This window comes from Lepidothrix coronata, unplaced genomic scaffold, assembly GCF_001604755.1.
Source record: "Lepidothrix coronata isolate B3197 unplaced genomic scaffold, Lepidothrix_coronata-1.0 Scaffold71, whole genome shotgun sequence".
NCBI lineage: Eukaryota > Metazoa > Chordata > Aves > Passeriformes > Pipridae > Lepidothrix > Lepidothrix coronata.
Window position 1 is genome coordinate 1,693,069 of NW_016690251.1, and position 17,453 is coordinate 1,710,521.

Below are 17,453 nucleotides of genomic sequence, written 5' to 3' on the forward strand. Positions count from 1 at the left end.
GATGGCTTAGTTTCTGATTTGGCCGGCTGATAGGTTCGGGATTAGCTCCCACAGATCACACAACCACCTCACCCTGACTCTGAGATTCAGTGAATTTCAGAATCATGGCAAATGGCGCTTTGGGGTCCAGAACTTAAACACACGCCTACGCGTGTCCAGGAGGCACGTGGGCAGCGAGCAGCGTGGCACTTTCTCCGTGAACCAGAATATGCCTCCGTTTAAATATCAGATCAATGCTAGAACCCAGCACCGAGCGTTTACATCTGGCTCCCGACACCACCTCAGCGACACTGCACGGTGGGAGAAACATTCAGCCAGCCTGGCTATGGGGAATTCACAGCCGCATCCCACCAGGATCGCCCCCCTCGCTCTCCCTCGCAGCCACTTTTACACAGACCTGAGCAGCACATCCAGCCCCCAGCGCCTGGGCGCCGCTCTGCGCACGCCGGTTAAACCGGCAAAGAAAACATCATCCTGCCCGCGGAATTTCATTCCCACCAACTTCCCGTCCCCACGCGAACTCCGGAGCCCCTCCCGCACGGGGGCCTGCGCTGCGGGACTCGGGCTGGGCCTGGCGCTCGGCCCGACCCCTCCTCAGGGCGGGCCCGGCGCGGGGACTGTCCCTCGCCGTGGCTCCTCCGCCCCGCCCGCCCCTTCCATCCGCCTCCCGCGGCCGCTCGCTCGCTCCCTCCAGCCGCCCCGCGCCCACCTCACGGGCGGTGTCTGGGCGTCCCTCCCCGGCCCCGGGGCAGCGGGTCCCGGGGGCCGCGCGAGACCCCAGCCCAGCCCTGACAGCCCCGCTGCCGCTTTAGGAAGCGCCGCCGCCAATCGCCGGGCGCTCTCGCGCTGACGGGCGGCCGCGCCCACCTATCGTGTGGCTGCTCCTCACAAGAAGCCCCGCCCCCTCGAGGCACGCGGCAAATCAGAAAAAAGACGGGGCTGTGGGCGGGAGGCGAGGCCCTGCGAGCCCCGTCTGCGCTCATCGCCCCCCCGCTCCGCTGCCCCTCTGGAGCGCAGGTGATTGACAGGGGCGACTCCCAATGAGGCCCTGCGGCTCCGCGGCGCGGCCAATGGCGCGTTGGGGGCGGGCGGCGGGGGCGGTGCGAGCGGCGGGCCGGGGCGCGGCGCGGCGCAGCGCCTGCAGGAGGGCGATGGTGGCGGCGTGAGGCGCGGGCTTGAGCCGCGCTCTGCGTGTCCGGGGCTCGCCATGGGGCTGCGGCAGGACGGGGGCGGCCGCGGGGCGCTGCCGCCGCCGCCGGCGGGGCTGCCGCAGTGATGGGCAGCGGCAGCGCCGGGGCTCGGCTGCCGTGTGGTGCCAGCGCGCCCGCCCGGCGGGGCCGCCCGCGAGGAGCCGGCGGCAGGTGAGTGCCGCGCACGGGGACCCGCCCGCGCCGCGCCCGGGGCCGCCCGTTCCCCTCCGTGCCTTGCTCGCCGCCCGTTGGCGTTTTTTCATTTTTTTAAACCTTCTGCGGCTCCCGGCCGAGGGTGGGGGGCGCTGCCCCGGCGGGCTGGGCGCGGAGGTGACACGGGCTGGGCGCTCCTCGCCCCGCGGCTCCGTGGGGACCACCTTTCCCCCGCCACAGGGGGACGTTCTCCTCCAGGTATCCTCCTCGCCAGCTTTGATGCCATCCTGCCTACCCTGCCTTCTCGCCAGGTGCGGCCAGCTTTTGCTTCTCTGTATTCCTAATGAAGAGACTGTTTCCCCCTGCACCCGGCAGAGATGCTGCTTTCCTTTCGAGGGACGAGACCCACCTGGTTTTCTCCTCTTGCTTTTTACCTCCCTGATGGACCATTTCTCCGTGCGGGATGGGGAGACGTTTCAATTTCAATATGATGCAGCGAGGAAGATGGGGAATCCTGGGTAGTAGCCAAGACTCGGGAGATGCCCCTTCCTCTTTCATCCTCCTCTTCACCCTGGCACGGGCATTTGAATAGTAACACTCCCTTACCGGCTTCTTGGCTGGTCCTTCTCCTTGGACAGAGAAATGGGAACGGGAAGAGTGTGTATGTGTAAGAGAGGAAACAACTGTTACACCTTTTGTCATCAAGACAAAGAACTTCATCTCCCTGTGTCCCTCCCTCTGGGTGCATATTGGCAGCACCTCAGCCACTTTGCATTGCTTCCCGGAGACGCTTCGTAGGGAGATGCTTCATAAGGATCTGGTGTGGCCCTGACCTGCCCTTTTTTGTTGTTGTTGCCAATTATGATGGTGCTGATAAAAGGACATGTTGATATGTTTCCAAACAGTCTCGTGGTTTGCATTCCTGAAATTGCTGCAGCATTCTTATTTATTTATTTAATTGGAGGGGTGGGGGGCTTGATAACAGGAAGGGGGTATGTTTTTGTAGTTTACTGTCGTTATTTGGAAGGTACGAGGTCACGTGCAATTGTAGCACTGTAGTGTTGAGTATATTAACTAGTGCTTTCTCTCTCTCTTGTCTTCTAGTCCTGCAGTCTTCACTTCATCTACTGTGCAAGGAATGGTGATTCTGTGAGAGAACTGCCTTTTGATTACCTGTCTCCTGCTATTGCTTGCTGCTCCTGGCCAGTGATGAGCCATTCAGCTGGACTGGGATTTACCGTGAAGAAGGGAGAGGCAGAATATGAATTGTAGACATCCTATCACGTTCCTCACATACTGTTTTTACTGTATCTGTATATAAACCTGCTAGTATCAAGCACACACGCTCTCTTAAACCTACATTGGTATTCACAGACTTGCTATTGTGTAAGAGGACTGGTATTTTTCCCCACTATGGCTTCAGTTTGGAAGAGGCTGCAACGTGTTGGGAAACATGCATCTAAGTTCCAGTTTGTGGCCTCTTACCAGGAACTGATGGTCGAGTGCACCAAAAAATGGTAAGAAGTGGCTCATGTTGCTGCACAAATGATGGAGTAGGATGCTGGTGGTGAAATAGGAAGGATGTTGCTCATTTTGTATTGTTTGGTGTGTGTGCACTGCTCTTGCATCCCCTTGCCTTCTCTTGCCTGCCCACTGCAGAGGCAGCTGAGTGGGGTGCTTGTCTTTCTCAGTGAGTGCTTGCTTTGCTGTGTGGTTGTCCTGGACCTGCTGGGTTTGTTCTGTATTCTGAGGTTTTAGGCTGGCATTGTTTTTACCTTGCAGAGGAGGGTGCATTTATTAGCTTGGCATCTGTGACGTATGTGACTTAGTGGTGTGGGTTTGATTGTTGGTTTTGTTGTTTGGTTTTGTTTTTTGGGTTTCCTTTAAGTATTTCCCGTGAGCTGTTTTCCAACTGCCAACTCAACTCATCATGATGAGTGTTATCTACTGACACTGTTGTTACCTGACTGAGGCATTTGAGATCAGTCCTGGAGGTGGTGGTGGTGGGATATCTGGGGTGGATGCCAGTTTTGATTTTTGACTTTCTTACCTGAAGAGGTCATGTTTCTCCTTCTCCTGCTTGTTCCTTTCCATCTTTTAACGGGAAGAGGCAAGAGACAGGTCCTTGGGAATTGCCTTAAGGTATCTGTTTAGTCAGACAAGAATTTTGTGCAGTGGTGGTCCAGTTGGATGGCTTTATAGCCAACTAGACAGCAGTTAATGGTTAACGTTGTGGGTCTGGCAGCTCTTTCCTTTGCAAAATGAGCTTAAATAAATCTGCTAGGGAAGACTAGAAGCAGCTTTTAAATGGTCAGGGAAAGATCTCCATGATACAACTGCTGTTTTATATGTTTGGAATATTGATGTTACTGACATAATTCCTCACATTAGTGTGAGCCTGTAGTGTCAGGGGATGAAGAAAATACTTTCCAGACCTCATGGACTGAGATGTTCAAATTGCCTTGTAATAAACTGCAGCCTCCTTTCTAATACTTTGCCTTTATTCTTGTTGGCAAGTTTGGCACTTGCATTGGCTGCTTTCACTGGTTATGAGTAATTGCCTCTACAAATTTAAATTCTATCTCCTGGAGTAGGAAATCTCTGTCAAATATGCTGGAGGGCTGCTCACTGCTCTGTCTTAAAGAAACACTGTCAGTTTAAACGTTTGGGGTTTTTTAATAGCAAGTTATCTTCGTGCCTAAAATGTTCTGAAATATTATTAAGAAACAGAATTGTTTTGGAAGTTGACCTTGCTTTCACAGAGTAAACTACAAATAAAAACATTGTAGAAGTTGAAAGAGGCTGTTGAAAGAGGCTGTTGTGATTATCTTGTGGGATCTACTGTCCTAAAGAGGCCAAAGAGTTTTCCACAGTAATTTTGGTTTATCAGGTTTATTTCAGCAGATGGGTTTATTACTTTTGATGTTCACTTTGCATTAACAAGGCTGCTTTAGTTTCATTTTCACTTTGATTCACTCGTTGCTTGAGAATTTGCAGAATGCTTCAGCACTAAAATATGAATCCTGCAGGGGAATGTTCACATTGGAATTGCAACTAACTGTCACTTCATACACAGAAGTTCTCTTATGAAGGATCTTATTATTTTAGAAACAGCTCATTGGTTAATCATAACTGAGAGTGCCCACCTAGCAAAATGCCTGTGTGTGAAGCAGTGGAACAGCCTTTCAAAGACTCAGATATGCAACTAATTTTTAAAAACTAGGTCATCTTTCTGAACTTTCATTTTGTGTTCTTGAATATAATTATAGGCAATATCAGTGCTTGTGTTGGTTCTGACAAAGCAACAGTATGGTGGTGAAATGTGGATGAATTCTAGGAAAAATAACAATGGGGAAAAACATCACTCACATGGTCCTTTGATTGTGAGCTTTTTGATTCTGCTTCCTCTTATTTGGAAAACCTTAACAAAAGTGTTCCTTAAGCATGCAAGCTAAAATACAATATTTCTACTGTAAGTCAAACTTTTATATGAAACAAAGGGGTAAATATTTATTTTTTTTGAGAACCTTCGACTAAATCTTTCCTTACCTTTGGAGAAGGTACAGTTTATATACATTTTTTGTGCATGCTGACAGGATCACTGCTTCATCTGTTTCTAAGTCTTGTCTCTGAGTTTGGCCCATATAAGAACAAAACAGAAGAAATGAACTCCATATGCTGTTCTTGCTGAAAGTATTCAATACATATTAAGTGTCAGTGCTGTAGTCTGTAGTTTGTTTGATTGAAATGTAGTAAGCAGTAAGTTATTTTAATGTACTGGCATTTTAACAATGCAGTGTTTCTGGAGGAAAAGAATGCTCCATTCATATTTTAAAATAAATGACAATGCAGCCATAAACACACTAGCACTGAAAAGTGTCTGTGAGCAAGGATTGTGCATGACCAAAACAAGCTGTGTGCCTCTTTGTGAACTGCTATCTTCTGTTAGGTCTACATTTGTCTGACTCTTCAGAGAAGGACTTGTGTGTTAGGATGTTTTTGTACCGATCGTTTATGGTTTGCAATGTCGAGTGTGCTTCTGGTTGGATTTAATACTCTTTGTCTCCTCTGGACTTGTATTGATTTGAGTTTGTTGTTTGGTTTTTGGTGTTTGTTTGTTTTTTTTTTTTAACTTAGTGTTTAAAATAGCTCCTGCCCTTTTTTTCTGGAATTACCCTGGCTGTGTGGAAAGTTGCTACCACTCTGGTGTTGCTGCTTCACTCTTTTAAAGAATTATCTCTAGGTACAGCACCGTTTGTCCAGATTAGGCTGAAACCTCCTTTCGTTGCTTTTTCTACTTTCTACAATTTGTGATTCTTGTCCCTACTAATGATTAGAGACAGCCACTCTCAAATGATGGCTTTTTATTGGTGGTGTGTTTGGGGGGAGACAGGTTGTGATGGAGTGTCCACTGTTGTCACCGTTCCTTATTTTTCAGATAATTAACAGTACTGAGTCACTTCTGTGGCATTTTGGCAGCTCCCACTGACCCAGACCTAATTACTGTGGCTGCTCAGTACCTCTGAAAAATTGAACACTTGGTTTATTTAGAGCCTTTCATTAAAATAAATAAACAAACAAGTGTAGTCTTGGTCTTTAATATGGATTAGTGACTTCTGCTACGGTGAAATCAAAACACTTTGCATTAATCATATAAGCACTTGATTTTTTCTTTTTTTTTTTTTAAAGATGCTTACTTGAAAGTGCTGGAGTGTGTCATCCTCCATTTACCCTTGGAATAAGCTGGGGCAGCTCAGGATTTTCTACCCAGCCTCTCCAGTGAGCTGCAGTCCTGGCCTGAAAGGACTATATGTTGATAGGAAAGAGTTAATTTAGTGCTAATCCTCAGTGCAGGGTCATTGAATAAAACCAGAAATCAGTCTCATTCATTTTGCTTAGGCTCCTACAAAAAAAGCTGTATTTACTGCTCTGTGCTGTCAGAGCAGACTAGTTTTGTGTAGGATAGAATCTGGGCATCACTGGCAGGTGTAATGCTGTGACTTGTGCAGGGGACCCAGTTCAGTTCCTGAACATTGGTGTCAGATGCTGTTTTGAGATGCCTTTGGGTTTACTGTCAGTCCCAGCTGCCAATTTGGAAAAACCCAGGTCTCCTGTTGACCCTGTGTCAAGCCTGCCAGCCTGGCAAGCGTCTCTTGTGTGCCCTGGGGCTCCCCAGCTGCTGGAGGCCTCTGTTCAGGCAACTGAGTCAAGGCTTGTCTGAGATACAGGCTCAGCAGAGGAGGCTCCCAGGAGGAAAGTTGTCCTTTGGACCAGAGATCAGTTCTAGTACTTGGACCTGAAGCTCTGATAGCAGTTTTATAGAGCTGCTGAAACATCTAATGCTGAACACATGAGCTCTCCAGGGTGGCGTTTGTGTTTCCTTATTGTTGTGTGATGTCTTGCAAGTCAAGGACTCAATAGAGGCTTCAGATGTAATATCGACTGGTTTCCACAGAGAATGGCTTAACTTACAGAGCTGAGGTTGCCAACTTCCTAATGTGTCATTGTCCTTTAGATGCTTTTATGAACAAGAAAGCTGCTCACCTGAACCTGGGTGCTAGCTGCTTATAAAGGCTGGAAAAGAGTAAACATAAAGAGCCTTTTCTACAGGATTTGTATTCGGGGGTTGCTTGAGAGATAAAGAAGTATGTTCTTATTGTACAATGTTTGTAATGTTTGTCATCTACGTGAACTGCTTTGCTTTTAAATCCTGCTTAAAACAGTGAGCCATGATGTTCTAAAAGGGTTAAACTGTTCTTATGTTTAAAAACCTTAACTGAAGACAGGTTTCACGTCCGTGAGGCAAGTTGCCTATTTTTATATCGATTAGGTACGGTCTGAAGTAGGTTCTGTATTTTCAAATATACATCTTTTTCCCTTGGAAATGAAGTAAGGCTTAATCTTTTTTTTTTTCCAACAGGCTTTAGCCATCTGTTTTTCTCTTCTATTGTAGTTTCATAACTGGATGCTGCAGGAATCCTGCATTTGGCATGCACTGTGCATGGAAGAGAAATGAGCTTTCTGAGATTCCACGGTTCACACTGATCTGCTTGCCTTCTGCTTTCTAGCAAACTCATCAGTGCTGAAGGCTACCAAAAGAATTGGAGTTGACTGGTTGCTGTAGAAATCCTTGATTTCCTGTACAGAGTCAGACTGTCACATTGCTCAGTTAATTTCCTTGCTTCGTATAGTTGTTAGAGGGGATTTTGTGAGTACCCAAGAGCTTTTAATTATGAAGGGTCATCATATTGAATCTCTTTGAGTCGGTTTTGCCATGAACCATGCTTTTTTTCATCATGGGCTTGCTCTGCTGAGTTTTTGATTGTATTGGAATGTTAGTTATATAGGTGTACTGTAACACTTATAGCTTGTGCAAGGAAGGCACCATGCAATTTCTTCTGCATTTTAGCTTCTGTTCTCCTCTCTGTTAAATGATACTCTGTCCTTATACTTTTGAGATCTGATGCCACACCAGATAAACCCCATTTGCAAATATGCTTTAGCATTTTCTTTTCCTTTCCAGTTTTAACTGAGGACTTTTTGAGGACTTAAATTGTGTCTCAGACTTACTCTTTCCAAATAATCACTACCAGCTGCCTTACAGCTGTCTTGTTCCTTTCTTTCTGCAGTCAATTAAAACAGTCTTACTGTCAATACACAAAAGCAGTTCTCCTCTGTCACCTTGCATCTCTCTTCTTTGTATCCAAAAAAAAATCCGTGATTGCAGAAACATAGATTTGCTCCTTTGGACTCTCTGCCTGACTTCTGTCAGGAGGTTGTCTACCAGTCCTGACTCTTTTAACACCAGCTGCTTTCCTTCCCTACCACACCAAGCTCGCCTCCTAGCCCTTTTTACAGCCTTGGGTCTGTTCCATGGACCACAAGTTAGGAATTTCTTGTCAAAATTGTTGGCTGCATATTGGCAGCAAAGAGATTTCAATAGGAAATCTGCCGGTATATGTGAAATCTTTGTTGCTACTGACTTTTTAGGTTGTCAGTGCTGCTTACTTACACCCTTTTTGTATTTGCAACAACTTTTTGAGAGTATTTATAACTCTGTGTCCAATTCCTAAAAGACAGAAACAGGCACAAAGTTTAGTATCTGTAAGGTAGAAAGATTTGTGTTTGGTTTAAATACTGGTTCTGAATTTTATTTTTCTCTGAGAGACAGAATTCTTTTCAGCAATTCCTTAGCATTGTTTACTGCCCTAGCAGTAACAAAAATAATTATCAAAAGCAGAAAATGTTAGATTATATCCAGGTGTATCTTAGTGTATTTTATTCATTCAAGGAGACATCCTCACCCCTTTAACTGACCACTAAGTTATGTTCTAACACAGCTTTATTTTTTGAGAGAGAAACTGCGTAACTTCCTCACAGAGCTTTTCAAACAAATAAAACCTTGCTCTGTTCCTGCAGGCACTGTGGTGCACACAAGCACCAAAGTGCATGTACTGTTCGTTTGAACCCAGTGGACTTGATCTGGAATAAAGAATGTTTTTTGGGGTTTTTTGCAGGATTGGATCCTTGTGAATACTCTTTTCAGTGCTTTGTGTTATGAGGTTAAATAAAATGAAATATTATGACATTGTGTAGGCCTCATCTAAGCTGAGTCTTCAGTCTCTTAGACTGCTCAGGCTGTATAGTGCCAGTCTGCTGCTTCAATTAGTTTTTAATTGGTTGGAGAGAGCTGAAGTCCCTTTCACAGTTTAGTGTGAATAAGTAGAGGAGGAGGAGGCTGGTAAGGTTGACTAAATCTGAGGAAACTCTTCTTATAAAACAAACCCTTCAGTTACGGTAGTAAAAGCATTCTGCTTGGGTGGCTTTCTGAGAATATGGGGGCGGGTGTGTGTTTATTTGCTTCTAAAAGCTTTCCCAGTTTACTCTGAGGAGAGTGTGTGAAGTGTGTGTTTGTTTCCCTTGCCCCTCTCTCTCCTTTCACTCCTTGGGGTAGAAGCTGGCCCTGGCAGGCTCTTTGATACGTTGTAGGACGCTCCTGAGCCACCCTCTGCGCAAAGTCTGTCTTGTGTGTCCTCAAGTGGACTCTGAAACACAGGAACTGTGCAGCTGAACTTTTGTTCCTTATTTTAAGATATGCACGTAGCAGTGGGGTAAATAAAGCCAGCCTTGTTTTCTTCCTCTTCCTCATTTGAAAAATGTATTTCTGCAGCATTCAGTTTCTGTAAGTGCACCAGAGCCTCTCATCTGGGAAGCTGTGTGTTTTGACAGTGGAGGTATAGGGTAGCTGTGGCTTTTGGCACCTGGGAAGGCATTGCAGGGACTTGAGGACTGTGGGTTAAGCACGAGCTAAAATTAGCAGAACCACAACTAACATTGCTGTTGTCTAAGGCTCTGACTTCTGAGGTTTTCTGGCTTCAGGAGTGAAGCGAGATGTCACTGTCCCTAAGTAGTAGTTGTCTTGTGCCCTGAAGCAGAGGTAGGGCAGCAGTAGGGCTGTGTGGTGTGTGAGTATTAACTACCATCACCTTCAGCTCCGATTTGTGAGGGGAGTGTGAGCTGCAGCAGCTGAGGAGCCTGCACACCTCTCTTATGCTGCCTGATGCAGCGGGGAGGAAAATCTGCCTGAGCGGTGAGATGAGCCACAGCTGCAGGCAAGAGCATCTTAAAATACTTCAGCTAAATCACCCAGATCCTGAGTCAGTGCCCTGTGCTGTCACTGTAGGGCTTTAAAATGCACAAGCTTTTGAGATGAATCAGAAGTGCATGCCCTTCTGAACTGTAGTTTCTAGCTGCCTGCAAACCTGTGAAAATGAGCAGTGCAGAAGTAATTCTTGTTTGCCTGTTGAGGTTTCTCTTTGTAGTGGAGAGTCATTATTGGGGGTTCTTTTTGTTTTATTATTATTTAAGGAGGCTTTCTTGAGTATTATGCCAAAGCTATGGCCAGGCTCTCCAGCTGCCTAAATGTCTGCAGCTGCTGAACTGCAATCTCTGTGGCTCTGTGTATTTATTTTAGAATAAACTGGTTTTGGGTTTTATTTCATGTGCACACTCGGTCTCCTGCAGTCATTTTGTGGGCTTTGTTTTGGGTGAGCTGCTGTATCAGCTTAACAGCACACCAGCAGATCTGACCTTTCTTTTCTGGTGGATGTGTTTTGAAAAATGATTTTGGTGCTGACCAAACATCACAAGGGCAAAACAATCTCTAGTTCCAAGAACAACTGAATTAAAGCAATACGGGGTATTTTAAGACTCTCTCATATCACATGAGTTTTGGCTCCCATGTTACCATGGTCCATATTACTACTGCTCATTTCCTTTGTGCCACCTCTGCCAGCACCGGTCACCCTTCATGTTCACTGCCTTCTTGTTCTTCGCCCAGGAAGGAATGTTTGCTTCCTTGCAGCTGTTTGACGGGCCAGAGTTGTCTGGGGCTGCCTGATGGGTGGCATTGGCTGTTGTGGTGGGAGATGTGTGTTCTGATGGGCGTGCAGCTTTCCTGGGAGCACATATTCATCTCCACCTGTTGGGACAAGCCCCACCAGCTTTTGCGTAGGCCAGGCAGACAAAAGGCATTCCCTAAGTCAGCTCTGGGCTTTCCATCAGATATGTTGCTGCATGATGCCCTGAGACGATAATTGTCCTGACCTCTCTTTAGGGCTAGGACTAATGCTAATGCAGTGATGCCTTGTGTTTTTACATCCAGGGTCATAAACTGACTTTCCCCTCCCAGCTGCACTTGGGAAGAGCATTTGCATGGCCAGTAGTGTCAATATCAAAAGCTATATTAAACAAAGTAATTGGAGAATCTGGATCCTTAAATGCAGGTTGGCAGCACACTGTACGCTGCTGCTTCCTCAGCTTTCAGTGGCTGCTCATTAAGTAAACTCTGAATTCCTTTGTTTATGTCAGTACATAGGAAGAGATTTAAAAGAACAGAAAAGGAGCTGTCAAAACTTTTTTCCAGCAAACATCTAGTTCAGATCTGTAAATTTCCAAAGCAGTCTGTTGCTGATTTATCTGTGGTTGATTAGCAGAGGACTTAACCTTGACTGCTCCTGGTGACACCTGACATAATTATAGCTGTAGAGTCCCAGCTCTGGCCATGCTGGCAGCTGGGCAAGTTCTGTTTGGCTGGTTTTTTCTAGTTGTACCTGTCTTTTATCACATTGTAGTTTGTCTCTTCCTGTAGGTAATTTGAGCAATAGTTGTATAAAGCTGTGAAAAATTACAAGAGAACAAGGTTTTTGAACTCCTCTTTTCTCTTCAAGAGCGGATCTTAACTGGATAGAGTACTTGGAATAAGTGTCTCTTGAGTGAGTGAATTCCCCTTGCATTCCTTTATCTTTGACATGTAAGAAAATTTTAAGAATGAGAAAGTCCCAACCCATTTTTCACCACTTCCTCTCATACCACAAAAATCGAAAGAATTTATACCAATGTTATTTGGTTTTGAGGCATATTTGGGATGGCTTCTGTTTACTGTTAATACTTTTTGAAAGACATTTTTTTAAAATACCTAGAACAATGGAGTTTCCATTCCTGTTTTTGGGCTTTTTGCATGTAGAAAAGGGAATTATAAGTTGTAAGTTTACTTTTATTTTTTTTTTTCTTTTCTTTATTTTCTTGCTAAAATTGTTTACTTTCCTCTGTTTAGATGGCTGCTCTGAGCTCCAATGTCTACATGTCCTTTCAGGATACCAAAACATAGACAATCTTAAAACAGTAAAGGAATTATTTCCCATAGATTCCTTTTTTCTTACAGTAAATGGGATTTGATTTTTAAAATTTTGAACTGAAAGATCACAAAGAGTAATCTTTACACCCTGAATTCTCATAGTCACTGATGTAATCAAGGGATTTTTTGATAGAGGATTGAGAAGGCATGTAATCACCCACACTACTATAATGGTAAACATCTAGTGCTTGAGACATGATGCCTCCTTTGATCCATAACTGTAAGACTGTCCAGTTGACTGGGGTAAAAAAAAAAGGGAACTACTCTTCTTTCCTGCTCTCACACTTCCCTTCTCTCTTTTCTGGGGGGAAATGCTGTGCCAGCTGAAAGCTAGCAGCTGCAACTGGAGAGTCCTGGAATACAGAGAGCTTGGCAAAGCATGGGATGAAGGCACTGCCCCTGACACATCATCTGCTACCTGTGGAGCTGTGGCAGCCCACTGTGCCACACTGCCTTGTCAAATCTGCCTTAGTTCCACACCAACACTGTCACTTCCCTAGAGAGCCAGGACATCCCTTTTCTCTGGGCATACAACACTGCTGTGGTTGATGGGTCTGTGTTGTCGGTGGTTATGACAAGTTAGCCTGCTGTGTTGTTGTTTTTGAACCTTGGGCCTCTCCCTTACTTTTAGCTTTGCTTCATAGGGGAAAAGCTCTTTTGTGATGTTAAAACACGCCTGAATTTTCTGTCTGGCCAGAAAATCCAGTGTTGCATTGGAAAGTTTCAGCAGACAATTTCAACCAAAGTTTGTGGGATGGGAACCTCCAGCTATTGTTTCCGTGAGCTTTGTGACAAAGGGCCTCTGGACAGAAGAGTGGAGTCTTGGTCAGACCCCACGGCTTCGAGCAAAAAGCCAGTGACTTCACCCTTTATTAGACACTGGAGAACCTGCAAGGGTGAGAGCTGCTGGCAGCCCAGCCTCTCTCCCTCTGCCTGGAACTCTGGGTTTGTGTCAGTTTGTGCTTCCACGTGGCCATTTGTGCCAGTGTATTTTTGGAGCAGGGAGCTGCTAGATACATTTCTGTTTCTCTGCTCCCCATCTGTTCCTGCAACCACCTCCTGCTCTAGCTGCCTCGGGAAAAGGTCTATTGCAAGGGGCCATAAAAACGGGCATTACCTGTGTTTTCAGTTTGAGTTACCCCATCCTGGTGCTTGGTGTTGATCTTACCCATCACCTGTAACTTCAATCTTGTTGGTAGTGTGGCTAATCCTGTGGTATCACAGCATATGGCAGTGCAGTCCCTTGTCTCCTATTGCTGCACTGGGAAACAGGAATATGGACATTTTTGCCTATAGATTCAGTCTTCTTGTCTGGAGTGGACCCTAATAAAGCATTTACAGTGTGCAAAGTCTGCTTCCTCCTGGGGAAAAAAATGCTGACTTCAGTAAATGAATTTATTTCAAACAAACTTGTTCTTAGGGAACTAGATCATGTGCTGTAAGGGGAAAGAATGATACTACTTCTTTTAGCAACAGCTGTTAAAAGGAGGATGCTTACTTGATTTGCAATTAGTGATAAAGTCGACAAACTATAATTTAAAAAAAGAAAATTATCTTGAGCTACTCTTGACTATAGTAAGACTGCAATTTATCCTGATTTGTTTGTGTTCACCTCATTGTGAGAACTGTTAGTATCTCTTATGGCTGACAAAACCCCATTAAGACCTAGAGAAGCAGAAACCTGTTGCCTTGTTACCCTCACAGAATGAGTTGTCCTACCCTCCTCTTCCTCCTGTGCTGTGCCGTAGGTGGGCTTAGAGAAGACTTGGTAGGTCTTCTCCTAAGGGGTTGGTTTCTTCTTTGCTGCCATAGGAAGCCTTCTGAAATGGTCAGCCTTGCAGGCTTTTCGTGGAGGCTTGCAGGCTTGTCTTGTTTTCAGCATTGCTCAGAGATGAGCAGGATGGGCAGTGAGGTGAGCTGAGCTGATGGAGAAGCAGGGGGAGTGGGGGACATGAGGAGCAGAGCACAAGGCTCTTCTCCCTGTTTGCCTGTCTTCAAGTCTGTCTGCACAGGGGGTACAAGGCAGATCCTGCTGGGTTTGGAGATACAAAAACAGTGACCTAAATATGAGCAACCAGTGTGTGAAGCAAAAATAATTATTTCAGGGAACAGCCGCAGAGCCTTCTCGTGTTTCTGCCGACTTCATCTCTTTGATTAGCATGGAGTTTATTGCTGGGATCTCAACTTCTTATACTGGCCATCTCTTACAGCAAAGAAGTTAAGGTGGGGAGTTGATTCTGGAAGTTGGTAACATGTGACAGCAAAGTCACATGTCATAATGTGTCACTTGTGCATAATATGTACAAATATGTAGTTCAGCATGTGTATATAAAATCAGTGTGTGTTGTTGAACCATCTCAAGAGGGAGGAAAGCCTGGATGCTGTAGTGAATAGCAGGAGGGGTGGCTGCTGCCAGTAAGGGACAAATCTTGTCCATCTTTGGTTACTCTGGGAGATTCCAGGTGTACTGTGCTGCACATGGGCTGACCAGGGCCAGAAGTCTCACTCTCCTTACAACCTCAAGCCATCACGCTGATAAATTAAGTAACTTTGAATAGTGAAATATTTTATGCTACTGAAATGCTTAACACTGTAGTAACCTCCAGGCCTTTGTTCTTCTGTTGAATACAATCCCCATAATCAGCTGTATTCAGATTTTGTGTTTTGTTCAGGCAGATGTTTGCTGACCCAGGCCATGTAAAATTCTTATGACAAAGTGTGCCACTTTAAAATGGGAACTTACTGTGTCACGAGCTTTCAGACTTGATTTTGCTGAACAAGCAATATGCACATATGTGTACTTGAACCTTGTCTGTATGTAGCAGCTCCACTGTCTTACTGTGCCTTTGCAATCATACAGCACCTATTCTTCCTTTATAGGCAGAAGGCAACCATACAGAAGTATGTTAACTAGAGACATTTTTATGGAAATAGCTGCACAGCGAGCAGCTATTAAGCACTTCTGTACCAAAATAAAGTGATTTATATTTCTGATTGTACCAGAGCAACTATTGCAGTTCGGAGTAGCTTCCCTAACTGAAGCAAACTTGTTGTCACGAAAACTGTTCTGAGCAAGCCTTGATGATCAAAAATATTGTTGTACCCGTGCTTTTTTTAAGGGAGGAGTAATCCATCATTACTCACATCTCCAAGTCTGAACCTTCAGCCCAGCAGAGCAGGTCATAGGGCAGGACAGGTGCTCAGCCAGCACTGATGGGAATAGAACAGAACTAAGGCTTTGCCAAACACAGATATTAGTGTTTCACCTTCATAATTGATAATAATCAGTTCTTTCAGAAACTGTTTTGAAAGGGAGGTTCCATCTTCTCTTGGTGAATGCTAATTAGGATTTCACCTCTTTTTGAGTGAGTGTGATAGTAACAATCGTACAGTGAAAGAAGAAGTCTAAATTTAAAGTGTTCCAGGGATTCTTTTTGTGCTGAATGAAAACAAACTTCGTTATTTAAATATTTCTACCTTTTAGAGACAAGTAGAAAAAGTTTGGCTTTTGATATTGTATGATATTAAAAAATTCTGAATATTCTTTTATAACATTTTGTAAGGCAGCTTTGTAAATAAAACTGCAATATGTGTCTAGCCTTCCCCAGGGCAGTTTTACTCAGTTCAAATTGATGTGATGATGATCTCTCTCTCTATTTGAACCTGGGAAGTTGGTTTTTTACATGTGTACAGTGGGAGCTTAATTTTTTCTATCCCAGTGCAAGTTCCCAGTCACAGCAAAGAAGTTTCACACAGTGCTCTCTCTCTTGCTACCCAGATGTAGCCAGAAGCTGCAGAGTGTTTTTTTGAGAATACTGAAACTAGGAGAGCTTCCAAAGCTATACAGGCTTTTCAGTTACTGAAAGTTATTTTGTAGTAGAGGTTATTTTTGTTTCTTATATAAATAGTTGTATGTCAGTCTGTTTAGCACCTTCTTTTGTTCAGAGCAGACTTGATAAATTCTGTACATGTTTTTTCTATGTAGGTATTTTTGACTTGGAGGGTAAAATAAAGTCTTTGCTTCTCAATCTACTAGAGAGTGTGGTCTAGTGGTAGAAACAACAAAAGTAAAAAAATCCTGGTCTTGCACTAGGCTTCCTTTCAGCTTCCCTTGTAGCTGTGCAGACAAGTCATCTTTCCAATCACTCCCTAATTCATGTGCACGAATCACCTTACATAAACTCTTCTACATTTTAGGTTCACAATTACTTATAAGCAGGATTTATATCTCCTATTAAGGGCCAGGTGGTATCAGCTCTTTGTTCTGTGGTAATGGTGTAAAACTGCAAAATGACACTTTGCTGTGAAGAAATAGTGCTAACAATTTCTCTGTGCAAAAACTCTGCAGCCACACAGCTCCATTATAAATGTAGTCTTACAAGACTGTTTTGTGATAGAGAAATACGATCCCCATTCTATGTCTCTGAAATACAGAGAAATTGTGCAGAAGGTGCAAGAAACCCTCTCTGTACTGATAGGAATTATATGAGCGCACATTTGTGAAAGCAAGATGCTGCCTAACTGAGGAAGAAGCTGCAAGTTATACTTCACAAACTTAGAAAGTGGCCCCTTCCTTTTTCTTTTTCCAGTATGAATCATGTTAATAACGAGGTCTTTTACAAGTGTGTTTGGTCATAGGGGTTCAGGGTGGAAACTGTTTCAGAGCAGAGTACTGAGCAGGACCAGTGGAGCAGAGTACATGGGGAAAATGGGACAGGGATTCTGGAGGGGAGGTGACCACATAATCACTGATTGACAGTTGCTGATGCAGCAGTTGAAGGAAGGTTTTTGTTGTGAGGAGGGTTTTTTGTTTATTTTCTATTTGCTTCCCTCTGAGTGATGTGTAATTAAGAGTATGTGTAATGGGTAAATGTCAGTGGGGAAGGAAGTAATTTGTGCTAGCCTTTGAGTACATCCTTTCAGGAGTGATGTTTCTAAAACATTTTATCCAGTGGTGGTGATATTAGAAAATGACCATAAGAACCAAACTCCTCTTCAGCAGAGGTGATGAATGCCCGCAGCATGTAATTGCACTTGAAAGCCTACATGTTGATTACTGGAGTGCAAAAGGTTCAGGGGACCCACACTGTTTGTGTCAGATTCACTTGCAAATGGTTGTTACAGTCTGTAAACCCAAGTACTTTAAAAGAGGTGTTTATGTAGCACTAAACTAAGGAAGAGAACTTGTTAAACTCTGAAGACTTTTCTGTCTAAAACTGATAGAATGGAGTTCAGTTACAACTCCAACAAAGCTGTGGCTGCATAGCAGCATGTAGCCTTATCATTACTACAATATAATCAGAACTGTTGGAATATTCTGCTTAAGCTTGTTGACTTCAATATATACATCCACTGTCTGGATTAGAATTGCTGATCTTCCCCTCCCACACCCCTTATATTGCTGTAGAATTTAT

The 17,453-nt window shown here is 44.4% G+C and overlaps 1 protein-coding gene across 13 annotated transcripts in view; it reads left to right on the plus strand.

The window, feature by feature from the left end:
* Positions 1 to 903: 903 nt before the first annotated feature.
* EHBP1 (EH domain binding protein 1) overlaps positions 904 to 17,453 on the plus strand; it is a 213,110-nt gene continuing 196,560 nt past the window's right edge. For 5 of the 13 annotated variants that reach the window (XM_017818885.1, XM_017818886.1, XM_017818889.1 and 2 more), the window contains exons 1-2: positions 1,470 to 1,654; positions 2,448 to 2,860. In XM_017818885.1, coding sequence (XP_017674374.1) covers positions 2,757 to 2,860 — 104 coding nt within the window. In that variant the 5' untranslated portion in view covers positions 1,470 to 1,654; positions 2,448 to 2,756. Of the gene's footprint in view, positions 1,018 to 1,467; positions 1,655 to 2,447; positions 2,861 to 17,453 lie in introns of those variants that run through there. The other 8 variants (XM_017818881.1, XM_017818884.1, XM_017818887.1 and 5 more) reach the window with 4 other exon arrangements.